Here is a 15,156-nt window from a genome sequence, read left to right as displayed (position 1 = left end):
ACTTTTAAAGCCTCCTTTGTAAAACGATTCAGGTAATCTCTCAAGGATTCCTTAGCTTCTTGCACAATACTCATAGATGCTGAACTTTTCTCATGGACTTTTCCACTGATGAACTGCTTAATAAAAGCCTGACTTAACTCTCTGAACGATCCAATAGAGTTTGGGGGCAAGCGACTGTACCATCTTTGAGCCATACCTGACAGGGTTTGAGGGAAGGCCCGACACTTTATAGCATCATTCACGGGTTGCAGCAACAGTGCATTAGAGAATGTCCTAACATGATTAGCGGGGTCTCCCGTGCCATCATAGGCTTTGATAGTGGGCATCTTGAATTTCCTTGAGATATGGGCATTCATTATCTCTTCTGTGAAGGGTGGAGTTGGATCATCAGGATCTCCAAGGGGAAGGAGATTGCTTGGATCAGTTCTTGGGACAACAGCCCTTCTTCTTACCGGACCATCCAGGTCTATGACAGGAGGAGGATTTCTCCCCCTAGGAGATATCTCGGGTCTGGTGGCCTGGTGAGCCTCCAAATCACGCCTCAGCCTTTGGATTTCAGCCTCATGAGCCCTGATCTTTTCCTGCACTTCTTGGGGATTCGCCCCTGGGGTGCTTTGGGGGCGTTGCCTTCCATCGGTCATTGGCTCTTTTCCAGGACGCCTCCTTCTCGGGGCCACTTCATCATCCGAAGATTCGGAGTCTCTCTCAGTGTATGGACCAGAAAATTCCCGATCCTCAGGGATAGGATCCAAACCTCGTATATAGGGGGGCGACCGCCCTCGTGCTTCGCTTCGCCCAGCATATCCACTTCCTCCAACCTCAGGGTGAAGGGGCATCCCATAAGGGGGGTTAGTAGTAACAATAGTTGAGTATTCATACCCGACGGGTCGAGAATTCACAGGTATATGTATTTGTTGAACTTGAGGATTCGTACCTTGAACAGTCGGGGGAGTTGTCCCTTGTGGCTGAGGATGAGTTGCCCCTGTCTGGGCTTCCCCCTGAGTAGATGCATAAGTTGAATGGGGAGGAACCTCCACGGTTGATGAAATCACCTGGGTTGTCCCTGATGGTGTTCCCTCCTCCAGAGTGCTGGTTGTTCTCCGTGTTCTCGCCATGGTTGTTGTTGCGTAATTCCCACAGACGGCGCCAAATGTTATGGATTAAAACTACTATATATTATTGCTGTATTTAATACTAAGGAACGTGAGCTCCAAGGCTCGATTTGACTGCTCTTGTGTTTCGTGACTCAATCTGCCTTAACAAGATGCCTACGTACCTTGCTGATTGCCAAGGATCAAGTCAAAAAACGTAGTTCTGATTTGTGGGGTGAGGCCCCTTATATAGATGCGGGAGTCCTTGAATTGGACTTGGTATAGGAGGCTTGGTGGATAAGCCTCTGAATTAGGATAGACTTAGGAGTCCTAGGAAGTAGGAAGTTGATTCCTTATCCTTTCAGGTCCCCTTGAGGCTAATCTCTAAGGATTTATATCCTCATCGGGACTCTTTTCAACATCTGATTTCTCCCTTATTAATTAATTACGAAATTAATTAATAATCAGGGCTTTTTGGGCCTCTTTTATTCCACCAGGCCTAATCTGGTCCGTCAGACTTAACCTTTCTGGTCTGAATATTATACATCTTATTATTATTGGGCCTAGCAGCCCATTAATTATAAAATCAGGACTTATTTATCCCTATCAACTAAAATCCAACATATAATATTATAAAGTCTCCAAAATTATCCAAGTCAATAAATGCGAAGAAAATTAAATACTCTAATAATAAATATCTAAAATAAATGCTAGAAGTCCAAAGATCCTAAGAAATTGTCACAAAGGTATCGCTCCATCACACAGCCCCAAAAGTCCCCCTAAGTACCTGCCAGAAGAAGAATACGGCATGAGCCAAAAGCCCAGTACGGATTTGGAATACAATTTATAAAACAAGAGATCAAAAAAAATAAATAATCAGCCATTTATAATAAAACAAAAATTTTAAAAATAAGTAAGGCTGAAGCAACGAGGGCTAAGATATTTCATACCGAGAGCAAAACAAATAACAAATACACACATCATAGGGTACCTAATGTGTGCAACAAACCAGTTAACGAGTACGGCATATACAACGTCACTGTCGAATCAAATCACAAATCAAACTCTGGGTGCACCCACGTATCCTGAAACAAATATCACAATGGCCAAAGCTCTCCTCATGAGCTATCAAAAGGATACGCCATGACCAATCACACTGCCATGGAAGTGTCATGCCAATGGTGCCGCAATGACATGGCTGTAGTACCCCTACAGCTGGTTAACTCGGTATACCCTATTTCACTCTAAGGGTTCAAATAAAATAATTTTCACAATTTTAAGAATCACTTGCAGCAGATATTTCAAATATTCTAAACAGATATTTAACAAACATAATTTTAAAGCTCGCAAGATTAAATATTTAAAACTTCCAGAACAGATTTAAAATAATTTTCAGAGATCAAACGAATAAGAACGGAATGAATAAAAATATGAAGGGAAAGAATCAGATATATTTAATAATAAAAGGAGTAGCACTGAAAGAAAGGGGACGAAATCCGTACCTCATCTGATGGACCATTAAATCGGATTGTTGAAATACGATTGAAAGTGAACAACTTATACTAATTCGAATTTTAACAGCAGATAAGTTAAGGATTTGAAATAATGGTCAACTGGAGAAATAAAGTAGATTTAACAAGGATTCCAAAATGATAAGATTCATCAAAAACGCACTGATAACGAATTAGTTATGAATTTTTGAAGTTCAGGTATCACAGCAGAAATTATTCAGGAACAGATTACAAAGAAGGCAAATTTAGACAATAAAGACAATCTGATCTCACTTCGACTATAAATAGACAATGAAAGAGAATTCTCAGAGGTTTCATAATTTATAAAGATCATAATTTTATGACGAATAATGAAGAAGATATGAATTTTTGAACATGAAACAACTATGCTGATAAGTATAAACAGACCAGAATATTTGTAAGGCAATTTAGGTAATTTAAAAGATTTAAATATATAATGGGTATACCATATAATGAAAGAGAATTTCATAAGCTTTCCAGATTGATATCATGAGTAATTTTCCGACATAAGATCGATTTATAACGAATTTTAGAAGGTATGAAAAACTGTTCACGTCATAAATCTGAAGGGTCACAAAGAATGGATATTTGCACATAGTTAGAGGCTGATTCCACAAAATATGTAAACATGGAAGTTGTAGGTATCGAAACAAGCTTTCCAGAAAATCAAGAATCAATGAATTCCGTGTACAAACGAATAAGTTATGGATTTTACAACAGATACGAGATGCTGATTTTATCACATACGAATTTCAGCACAAACAAATAAGAAGATGAACATGATATGATTATGAAGAAGAAAAGATCGATTCTCGTACCTTGATCAATCGAATAACACAAGAATAAACTTCTAAGATCTTCTTGTCTTCTCAAACCCTAGCCTCTAAGAGCGGCTCCAATTAAAAAGACATAGAATAGGACATAACTTGTATATATATATATTTATAGGCCCACAAGCCCACAATTAATAGAATCCTATCCCTAATCTAATTAATAATATAATTACTAATTCTATTCCAAATCAAATTGTATTAAAAATTACTATTATTACTAATTCTAATCTATTTCTAACTAATACAAATATTAAATAGATAATAATTAAAATAAAAATACGGATATTACACATAAGGAGACAATTTAAAACGCAAACTATGCAAAAACAAGCACAAGAAGTAAAGGAAGAAGTCTTACCTGAAGTAATGCTCCTAAAAAAGGCTTTGCGGCTTAGGATACTCCAACCTACTGTTATTGCTCTGACATTCTTAACAGAAGAAGAAAGAAGGAGAATTTAGAAATGAGAAAGTGAGGAGTAGTAGACTCTACTCACTCCTTTATATAGGAGAAAAAGTGAAGTTGAAGGGACAAAAAGCCCAGTAAGGATAAAGGCCCAAAGAAAAAAGCCCAGAAAATGGAACATTCCAGAATATTCCAAGAAATTCCAAAAAAATTAAATAAAAATTCCCGAGAATTCTATAGAATTCTAAAGAGGGTGTTTTGATATATTAAGCCCAGATTAATAAGAGGCCCAATGGGAGGCCCAAATCCAATTGGGATTTGGAAAAATAAAAAGCCCAAATCCAATTAAGATTTGGAAAAATAAAAGGGCCAAATCCAATTAAGATTTGGAAAAATAAAAAACCCAAATCCAATTAAGATTTGGAAAAATAAAAAGCCCAAATCCAATTAAGATTTGGAAAATAGAAGGCCCAAATCCAATTAGGATTTGGAAAAATAGAAGGCCCAAATCAAAGCCCTAAAAAAGATAAGTCCCAGTCCAAATTGGATAAGAAGGAAGCCCAATAAGACCAGGATTGAGGTCGAGTTCCAAGTCGTGAATTCTGCTCGAATTCTTTCGAACAGACACCCGGAAATTACGGGTATAATAGCCCAAGATTGAGGTCGAATTTTAGCTCGTGAATTCTGTTCGAATTCTTTCGAACAGACACCCGAAAATTACGGGTATAATAGAACTGGATTGAGGTCGAAAGCCAGACCAAGATCGAGGTCGAATTCTTGAATCAAGCACAATATTTTTCAAGAATGGGGTGCAGAAACCTAGACTAAGATCTAGGCCGAAGGTTCGATTAGGATCCTGGTCGAAACCTAGGTCGTGGATCCTAGTCGAAACCAAACGACTAGGAAGCAAATGAGCACAGAAGTCTCGACTAAGATCTAGGTCGAAGGTTCGACTAAGATCCTGGTCGAAACCTAGGTCGTGGATCCTAGTCGAAACTAAACGACCAGGAAACAAAGAATGACACTAGTTTTCGACCAAAATCCAGGTCGAAGGTTCGACTAGGATCTTGGTCGAAATCCAGGTCGTGGATCCTAGTCGAAGTCCTTCGACCAGGATTGGAAAGCTGGCCCAAAATTCGACTAGGATCCAGGTCGAAATTTCGACTAGGATCCTGGTCGAAAAAGGGCTGAAAATTTGAGAATATTTGTAAAAAATTGCAAAAAATGTGAAAAAAATCTCGCAAAAAAGGCAAAATTCCTGAAAAATACCAGAAAATTCCTAAAAATAGGGAGAAGGTAATAAAATAGAAGGGGAAGCTTTTAAACGACCCTGAAGCCACGAACAAGGCAAATAGTTGTAAGCGTGTAGGTCGCTCCACACTTTACGCAAAACGATACCCTGAAAGGGAATAAACGAACTTAACTTTTGCGAAATCTTATACGGTTTCTCAAAAGTTGGGGGGCAAATGATAGGGATAAATAAATCTTGATTATGTAATTAAATATTACAGTAATTATACATGATTTGGGCTGCTAGGCCCAATAAGAAGATGTATGATATTCAGACCAAAAAGGTTAACACACTGATCAGGCCTGATCCTGGACCAGATCAGGCCTGATGGAACAAAGAAGGCCCAAAAACCCTGAATATTAATTAATTTCGTAATTAATTAATAAGGGAAAAATCAGCTATTGAGAAGAGTCCCGATAAGGACATAAATCCTTGCAGATTAGCCTCAAAGGGACCTAGAAGGATAATGAATCAGTTTCCTACTATTTAGGACTCCAAAGTCCATTCTAATTCTGAGACTTGGCTACCAAGTCTCCTATACCAAGTCCAATTCGAGGACCACCAACATCTATATAAGGGGTCTCACCCCACAAATCAGAACTACATTTTTTGACTTGATTCTCTAATTCACAGAGATACGTAGGCATCTCGTAAAGGCAGAGTTAAGCTACGAAACACGAAAGCAGCCATTAAAGGCCTTGAGCTCCCGAACCTTAGCAGTAAGTACATCAAATAATAACCTTAGTTTTTTATCCATAACAAGTACTTTCTTGGTATTGGCTTTTCTAAATGGTAACATTTCACATTTTTGACTTTTAGGTGGTACCATTCTATATATGGATTGATTTATCTAATACCACCCTGTCAAACAAATGTTAATGGAACGTTACAAAACTATGAATTATACCTGTATATTGACTTTTTTCATTTGATACCATTAAATATTTTTGACTTCTATGTGGTAGCATTAAATATTTCTTACTTTTGTGTGGTATCATTTTTCCTTACTAAAATCAAATAATTTTGCTTAATTTTCACAATTTATCGACATATTTCCCATAATAATTAATTAATCCTCTTAATATTAGTATTTCATGTAAGCGTCTTAAGTTATCAATTAATCCTCTTATGACTAATTAATTAATCCTCTTAATATGTAAGCGTCTTTTTATTTCACCTAATATTTTAAAACAATTTGAAAAGTGAATATTCTTATTTAAAATTATAGATAAAAAGATATATAAAAAATAAATACTAATAGAAGTTGAAATATCTTTTTTTCTTGTTTTTTATTTAAATTATCATATTTCATTTACTCGAATTATAGTTAGCACACAACATGAAAATATTAGAAAAAATATAAATAAATAATCATAATTTTTGAATTAGTTTAAATTTGGTAAATTGATGTTATTTCTCTAATCATCATAATATTTTTTTGCTTATTATTTTTTGTTTATTCAAATTTTAATATTAGAAAATTATAATTCTTTTAAAAAATAAGAGAAAATATATTACTAATGTTAAATTGTACAATTGATTTTTCTAATTGATACCCTCGACAATTACGTTTGGCTAACAGATGACTATAGGTTGAGCACCTCGTGCGCGCCAATGTTTTTCAGGGGGTACACCAAGTGGTATTTCATGAACGAAATAATAGTATAATAGTACCACTTAGAATTCAAAAATGCAAAATGGTACCATTCACAAAAGTCAATACGAAGAGTGTATTATTAGGGGTGATCGTCAAACCGCCTGCACCGCCCCACACCGCACGACAAAATAGGGTTTTTAATATTTTATGGCGCGGCTGCAGTTTGAGTTTATGACAAACAGCGTGTTGCGGTGCAGTTTGGTTTGCGGTTTGACATTTTAACATTGGGTTCAAACCACACTGCACCGTAATTTAATATATATATATATATTTATAATATATATATATATATATTTATTTATAAATATATATATAATGTATATATAGATATATTTATATATTATAAATTCATTTCTTGTTTAGTATAGTTTTCTATTATAAATATTAGCTTACATATTATAAATTACCGATATATTTTTATTTTTAATAAAAAATATATTATTTTTAGTATTTTTATTAGCTAAATTTTTATTATATTTATATGTAAATATTAATTTTTTTGAATAAATAAACCGCAAAGAGCATATGACATGCCGCACCATATTTTCGTTATAAATTTATGCGGTTTTTGAGATTACTCGGTATGATTTAGGAAATTGATGAATCCCCTTCAGTTTGGTTTGTGGTTCCGCGATCACCGTAGGCCTGTACTATTGATAAGGGCTGAACTCCATGAATTTGTTGATCCCTAGACCCACATGCATTTCAATTCATAGACCCCAATTCTGTAAATTAAAACCCACCAAATCTCAATGCCAATACAACACTGAAACACCCCCCACCTCAAAACCCCAGTTGATGACTGAAAGGGGTTTACAATTTGATGTAGGTGACACTTTCTTCCGTCACGAGAGCGCCACTGGGCGTGACCTCGGTGTTCTCGCCGCCTCTATTCACAAGAAACGCAATCACAACAAACTCAAGGTTCTTGACGCTATGTGTGGTTGCGGCATTCGTTCTCTGCGTTACTTAGTTGAGTCTGATGCTGATTTTGTATTAGCTAACGATGCGGATGATGTTCATAGGAGACTGCTTTTGTCCAATTTATCATCACTAGTTTCCAGAATTGATGAGGAGGATGGCATTGGTAGGAGGAGATGGGTTGTTACCAATGATGATGCCAATAGAGTAATGATGGAGTGTTGTCTTCGAAGGGATTATTTTGATTTTATTGATATTGATTCTTTTGGGAGTGATTCCAGTTTTTTAAGATCTGCATTTGGTGCTGTGAGATTTGGTGGTTTGTTATATGTTACTTCTACTGATGGATACACTTCCGGTGGTCATCGTCCTCTTCAGTGAGCTACACTTCTTTCTTTCTTTATCCCATTTATCATCACGTGTATATCTATTTGTATCGTCAAAACGGTAACAGTTGGAATAAAACTCCATTTCTGATAATCGGGTTGATATTCCATGAACTACCTCTAGGTTGCCAAATTACTAGATCTATTGAGATCGGTAGTGGATTTTAAATCATATCTAACATTTTATGAAATTAAACAAACCACAAATCTCGGAAAGAGGACACTTAGATGTACTTTAGGAGTTCCTAGGGTAGAGAATGTCCAATGTAGAAATAGCTAGGGCATATGAATCTGTGAATCAGAAATAGGTAGAAATGTCTCACTCAAATGTAGGTACAATATCTCCCAGGAGAGAATATACACACTTCACCTTATTCCAGGAGTAGTGGTTATTAGGTTGTTCTTACTTTGGAATTTGGATTGTTTTTCATGTATTTACAGAGTTTGTTGACTTGTTAGTTGTTGCTTAATAAACTGTCATTTGCATTTTAGAAGTGCATACTGAAACTAAACTGTTGTTCTTTCTTCATTAATCTATTAGCAAGTTTTTTAAAATATTTTATTAATGAGGTTTAGAAGCAAATGATAATTAATGGGGGTGGAAGTTAAGAAAATTTGACTTTATATAGAAAGGTGTGATTGAAAAGTCTAGGGAGTTTATGGGATCACAGGTCAAATCAAAGATATATCTTCTTTATGTTTTGGAAACATTAAAAATATTAGACTACTGCTTAAAAAAGAACAGTGTTATTTATTACGTCCCTGAAGTGAAAAGACACTTACTTCTGCTTATTTCGTGAGCTTTGTATTAGATGCATATTGCTTGCAAGTTTGGAGACCAGTATGTCCTAATTGCAGTTACAATAATTGTATTTGGTAGAAAGTGTTTTTCCCCGACTTGCAAAATGTAAACATATGGCTTAGATTTTTAACTTCAACATGTTATTCGTTCTAAAAATCATTGTCCCTGAAGGTTCAAACATACACTGGTAAGCAACAACTGTAGTTGCTATCAGTGACATCACCACACCTACCAATGGCAGTACTAGTGATTACTTTTTATTTGCACTGCACATTTGTACTTGCGGTGGAAATTAGAAAATAGGAAGAAAAAGGAAAAAAGAAGATTTGTCGACTCTTTGAATATACCATATAGTTTAAATTTACTCTTTACTTATATTATCATTTTTCTTAGAATTGTTTTTTTGTCCATACAGAATCTATTTTCTTATATTTGTGATCTAGGATTTATATCATTTAACAGTTACGGGTTTTCAAAATCTTTTACTGAGATCTAGAGAGACTAATATGCAATAGTAGTTCTAACAAATATTTGGAATATTTACCGGTAACTTTGATTGTAAGCAAGAATTTACGATTACACTCTCTGAGAAATGATATGAATAATACAACTTCTTCAATTTCTCATAAATATCCTTAATTTTCAATTTCGATAACAGATTTGTCCATCAGTAATGGCGTAGGAGAGGTCATAGATCCTGGATTTAATATGCACTATTTATCAAATTTCTTTAACAGATTAAATATCAAAGTGGTCACTCAATTGAATGTCATGTATCAATTTAATCATCAAACTTAACGGGGTATCATTTGAATTCCTAAAGTCATAATAAATATCAAACAGATACCTCGAAATATGTGTTCAAAAATTAAAATTATTTTATGGAGTTGTATATATTTTTTTTGAATTCTTTTACAACCAAATGAAAATGTATAAATTCTAATATTTTATATATTATAGTAAGACTTTTAAAAATTAATCTACTATTTATTTTTAATTTTGTAGTCATTTTCTTTATTTAAATAAAAATAATTAGTAGTTAAATTTTAAAAATCTCACAAAATCATTTAAAATACTATGAATTCATAACTTTTTATTTGGTTGTAATAGGGTTTAAGAAAAAATTTTAGAACTCCATAAAATAAATTTTAATTCTAGAGCACATATTTTGAGTTATCTGTTTGATATTTATTATGACCTTAGTGATCAAAATGATACCCCGTTAAATTTGATGATTAAACTGATATATGACCTTCAGTTGAGTGACCACTTTTATATTTAACCCTTTCTTTTACTGCAGCTCTTTATCTTCTTATGGAGCATATATTTCTCCTATGCCGTACTGCAATGAGCTTGGTTTGAGAATGCTTATAGGAGGGGCCATTCGTGAAGCTGCAGTACTAGGTTACAATGTTACGCCACTTTTTTCATATTATTCATACCATGGACCCGTATTCAGAGTTTTGCTTCGTGTCAATCGAGGAAAGCTTCCCATCAGCAGGTAAGAATTGGTTGTGGCTTTGCTTCAAGTGCATTCACTAGCTTTTATTTTGTTCACTTTGATTTATATATCTTTATATCATGTAGGCATTACAATTTTATCAGATACTGCACTGATTGTGGAAATTCTGAAGCAGTATCATGGGACAAACTTGGTCAAATAAATTGTCCGTGCAACTCAAAGGTAAGCTCTTTTAAGTGAACTCTGGGTTTTATTTTGTTCTTAAAACATTTTAAGTGGACGGTTACAGTTTCTGTAACTCCTAGTCCTACCTAGTTTGTGAAATGTAGGAGATTAGGTTCCACATTTGTAGAATCGATGCACTTGTTTGCAGTTTCTGTGGAAGACTGCTGTCTATTTGTCGTAGACAATAAAGAATGCAGTACCCTATGAGGCTGTTATTTTTTAACTCTCTCCAATTGTTCCCCTAAATTTCTCTGTGTTTAAAGTATGAAGTACGAACTCTTTCCAGGTTCCGGGTTCGCTTGTTGTTTCAGGGCCTCTTTGGACAGGACCTCTTCACAGTGAAAGCTATCTCAAGGAGATGCTAAATTTGGCTGAAGAATGGGGATGGATAGGAAATAATGCTGGAGTAGATCTCGAGAAGCTATTGAAGTATATGATAGATGAAAGTGACCCCCAATTATCATTTGGATACATCAAGTTGGATGAGGTTTATATAATTTGTCGTCCCTTTTTATTTTTATTTTGTTTCTTTGTCGTCCTTGTGAGAAAAATTTATTATATCTTAGAGGTGCCAAGTGACTTCCTTCTTTGACTATATTTCAAAAATGTTGCACTGTAAGTTGCTGGTTGTAGCTTTTTTATTTGCTTCTCTGTTCGTTGATTGTGATTATTAATTATTTACACAGGTGTCAAGCCGTGGAAAAATCAATACCCCTCCTATCAGGAGCATGCTGAGCTCCTTGCAGAAGGTACACACTTGATCAACGTACCCTAAACTTAAAATTTCACATGATAGTTTCTAAACTTTGATAGGGCATGTAAATTTTGCTGATTATTTAGAAGCCCATATTGGGAAAGATTAGGTATCAGATTTTTTGATTTGGAAAGTACACTACAAGTTGAATCTAGTGTATGTATATATTTGCAAGTTCAAGCCTTCTTTAGCAATCACCAATTGTTTCTTGTGGGTGTTGCAGAAGGGATACAGTGCAAGTAGATCACATATTGAATCCAATGCAATTAAGACAAATTGTCCAATGTCCATGTGCATTGTGATGGCAGAGGAACTTCAAGCGCGCTAAGTGGTATCAAAGTTCAGGTTTACCCAAGTAACGAGGATATAGTAAATGTGCTCAGAAGCAATTTTGATCCCTGGACTGTTGCAAAGATCACTGGTTTTGAAGTAACAGTGATTTACTGCGCAGTGTCAAATTTGTAAGCTTATCTAAAATTTGACATTATTTCTATGGTTTTCCACATATTTATAACAGTAAATTGCATATTGCATCCTTTTAAATTGGGTAATTGGCATTTTGGTACCCCTTGTTTCAACAATTACATTTTACATTCAATACAAGTCCCGGCGCTGCATTTTGCACCCCTTCCGTTAGATTTTGTCGTTACCATTAAATATGTCAATTACTGTTAAATATATGTTAGGGGTAAAAAAATAATTTAACCACGTTTAATTGCACTTTGATCATTATCGTTGAACATTTGTTTTTACAATTCTGACATTCAACTATAAAAATTAAACATTTTAACCCATTTATTAAAAATGAACCTTTTATTTAATTTTTCGACCCTCAAACCCATATTTTTTGAAAAATCGTAAAAAACGAAAGATTATTAAACGATCTTTCTGAAATGATATGACTCATCAAATTTGGAATTACAATGAATTGACAATTAAATAAAACACACCCTATCAAAATTATAAAAAACGCTTTTGTATTTTTTTTTAAATTTTAAATAATATTAAGAGACAACAAATTATCAAAAATCTAATCGAATAGCTTTCAAAAAGTTAGTACGTGTAATGTTCATAAAAAAATAATTCGTATCATATTCAATTTCTTAACAATTTTATTATTCTCGAAATAATTAATAAAATTAAACGGTTCTCGAAGGAATTAAAAAAGCTCAAAAATTATTTTAATTTTTAATCGGGTGTATGTTTTATTTAATTTCCGATTCGTTATAATTCCAAATATGAGGAGCCTTATCATTTCAGAAATATCGTTTATTATCTAAAACTTTCATTTTTACGATTTTAAATATCATTTGGAGGGTTAAAAAATTAAATAAAAATATTCACTTTAATGGGTTAATATGTTTTTTTTTTATAGTTGAAGGTCAGAATTGTAAAAAAAAATTGGTCAGGAGTTTAAATGAAAAATGGGTTGAACTTTAATAATTAAAGTGCAATTAGACATGATCAAATTATTTCTTTATACTGACATATTTAACGATAACGGCAAAAATTAACATAATGGATGCAAAGTGCAGCGTCTAAATTTGTATGAGATATAAAGTAGAATTGTTAAAACAAGTGATAGCAAAGTGCCAATTCAAAATCAAAGGATGTAATATCCAATTTACTCTATTTATAATAGTAACGGGGAATTTCTTTGTCAAAGATTCCTACATCCACGTAAGTCATTTCGTTACTTGTTAGTTTTCACTAAATTCTACAGAATTGATTTTAGCATGTGGCACTTGCATAGATAATTCAGGTATGGGTAAGATTGAAGAAAACATTTATATATTACCTTCTCTAGAGTCTGCATAACGACTGTTTAAATTGTTATATATTGGTATATGATAAAATATATGTTCATTTACGGAATCTTTTTAACACACCAAAATTTACAGAATCTTCAACCTCTTATAACCAAAGAGAAGAGGGGGTATTGCCAGGAAAGGGAAGAGGGGTATTTGTTGAAATTTAATCTTAAATTTATTATTTAGTATTTGTTTATTTATTTGGTGTTGAATAAATTAGCTATAGTATTTTATTCTGTAATCAATTAGTTGGTGGACTACATATCTGAATTAGTCATTCCATATTTGTTCCAGACGTGGAAAAAGTCATAATAGGAGTAGTCTGTTAGTTTGTTGGCTGCTCTTTTTTGTTTTCTCAGTCTTTACAAAACAGCTGGTGTATAACCTGTGTATGTCAAATAAAACTCGAGACCAGTCACATATACATATTTTTAGTTACTACAGTATTCACTACGTTAAGTCTTTCAGATGGTAATTCTGTTGTATTTTGGTTGCACCAAAAGTGTTACTCTTGTTTCACTAGTCGCTAAATGCCCAGCCTTGGAAACATTCACATTATGGTGATAAACATTCAACTAATTCCAAACCATTCTTTATTCTGTTCATCTTTTTAGTTGGTGTAAACGAGCTCCCAGTTGACAGGTGTATTTTAGGGAGATGCTGTATCTAACATTAAAATGATCTTGGTAAAGAAATATTGGAATCTTTTGGGAAAGGTTTCGATTCGATTGATTGTGAGAGTGTTGTGATCAGATATTTTTCCCTAGGAGAAAGTAGACCAAAGTATTTAACAAACTTCAACAACTAAATAAATAATAATAATAAAATACAGATGAATTTGAATGAAAAAAAAAATGAAATATAAAAGACCCATGCGCAAATCACGAGTAAGATAACAAGTTTAAATAACATTGTTGCACTACTTGCTTTCACTGTTTTGAGCAAAATTATTTTGGTCTAGTTTAAGATACACATCTCTAGCATCTATATCATCTATTTTTAAACATATTTTAATGACCTAACTATTTTAAGCCATTTTAAATTAAAAATTAAAATTATTCTAATTAAACAAATCTCTACTAACTATTTATTTTTATTTGAGTCGGGCATATACTATCAACAACTATTGACTGGGAACAGCTTATAGAATCATTTTCTTAAAAACATGATTCTAATTATTTCAAAAATTAATGAACCTATTTAAAATAGCTAATTATTATAAATATATATTCTAAAGAAAACATATATATATTCTTTTGAGAGCCAAGACAATTATTTATTGATGAAGGGATAAATAATCCATTATTACATATGATAATATTTGTGCAGGATAATGATTTTTCACACTTGCTTGAGTATCAAAAGAAATTAATTTTGCTAGATGATGGGCAACAACAGTGCCTTCCGACGATGAATTCTGAAAAACCATACATATTAGCCAATTTTATTGCCATTACTAGAGCTTTTGCTTCTGCAATTTCTAGAGACCAACATGCCCTTATCCTTCTTGTAGCTGCAAAAGGAACATTGCCCCCAGTCCAATCCATCCTTCATCTGTATTTAGTTTTAGTTTTATCATTCCCAAAGGTGGTGCCTGCCACTTCTTTATACACTTCTTTAGACTTATCTGCCTTTTTATAGATTTTCCGTGCACTACCTTCAAATACACACTTGTTTTGTTCAGCCCAAATACACCAATCTAGTAAAACACACCTTTGTTTCACTTTTGTTTATACGAAATCACAGTTTAAACTCATTGACTCCTGGTTAGTGAGGGTTAAACAACCGCATTCTTTTCGGAGTTCTTTCACATGAATACAATTAAAAATAGCATGGCTAGCTATTTCTATCTCTGAGTTGCTCCTAGGGAAAGTATCATCTGAAGACTGAGTACACGTAGAGTTCTAGTAAATAAGCGTAAAAGAAAATGTTTCGCTTTCGAAATTTTATCCATTCCCTATATTTCCATGCACGCTTGTTAAAATTAT

The 15,156-nt window shown here is 33.7% G+C and overlaps 1 protein-coding gene across 1 annotated transcript; it reads left to right on the top strand.

The window, feature by feature from the left end:
- Positions 1–7,402: 7,402 nt before the first annotated feature.
- LOC141713303 (uncharacterized) lies at positions 7,403–11,993 on the top strand. The gene is made up of 6 exons (XM_074516656.1): positions 7,403–8,105; positions 10,217–10,417; positions 10,504–10,600; positions 10,890–11,090; positions 11,290–11,352; positions 11,581–11,993. The coding sequence occupies exons 1-6, from the start codon at positions 7,480–7,482 to the stop codon at positions 11,683–11,685; spliced, it is 1,293 nt and encodes a 430-aa protein (XP_074372757.1). The 5' UTR covers positions 7,403–7,479; the 3' UTR covers positions 11,686–11,993.
- Positions 11,994–15,156: the final 3,163 nt, after the last annotated feature.

Source organism: Apium graveolens, chromosome 3 (assembly GCF_009905375.1).
Source record: "Apium graveolens cultivar Ventura chromosome 3, ASM990537v1, whole genome shotgun sequence".
Classification (NCBI taxonomy): domain Eukaryota; kingdom Viridiplantae; phylum Streptophyta; class Magnoliopsida; order Apiales; family Apiaceae; genus Apium; species Apium graveolens.
The sequence above is the reverse complement of the archived record's forward strand: the minus strand, read 5'-3'. Positions and strand labels throughout refer to the sequence as shown.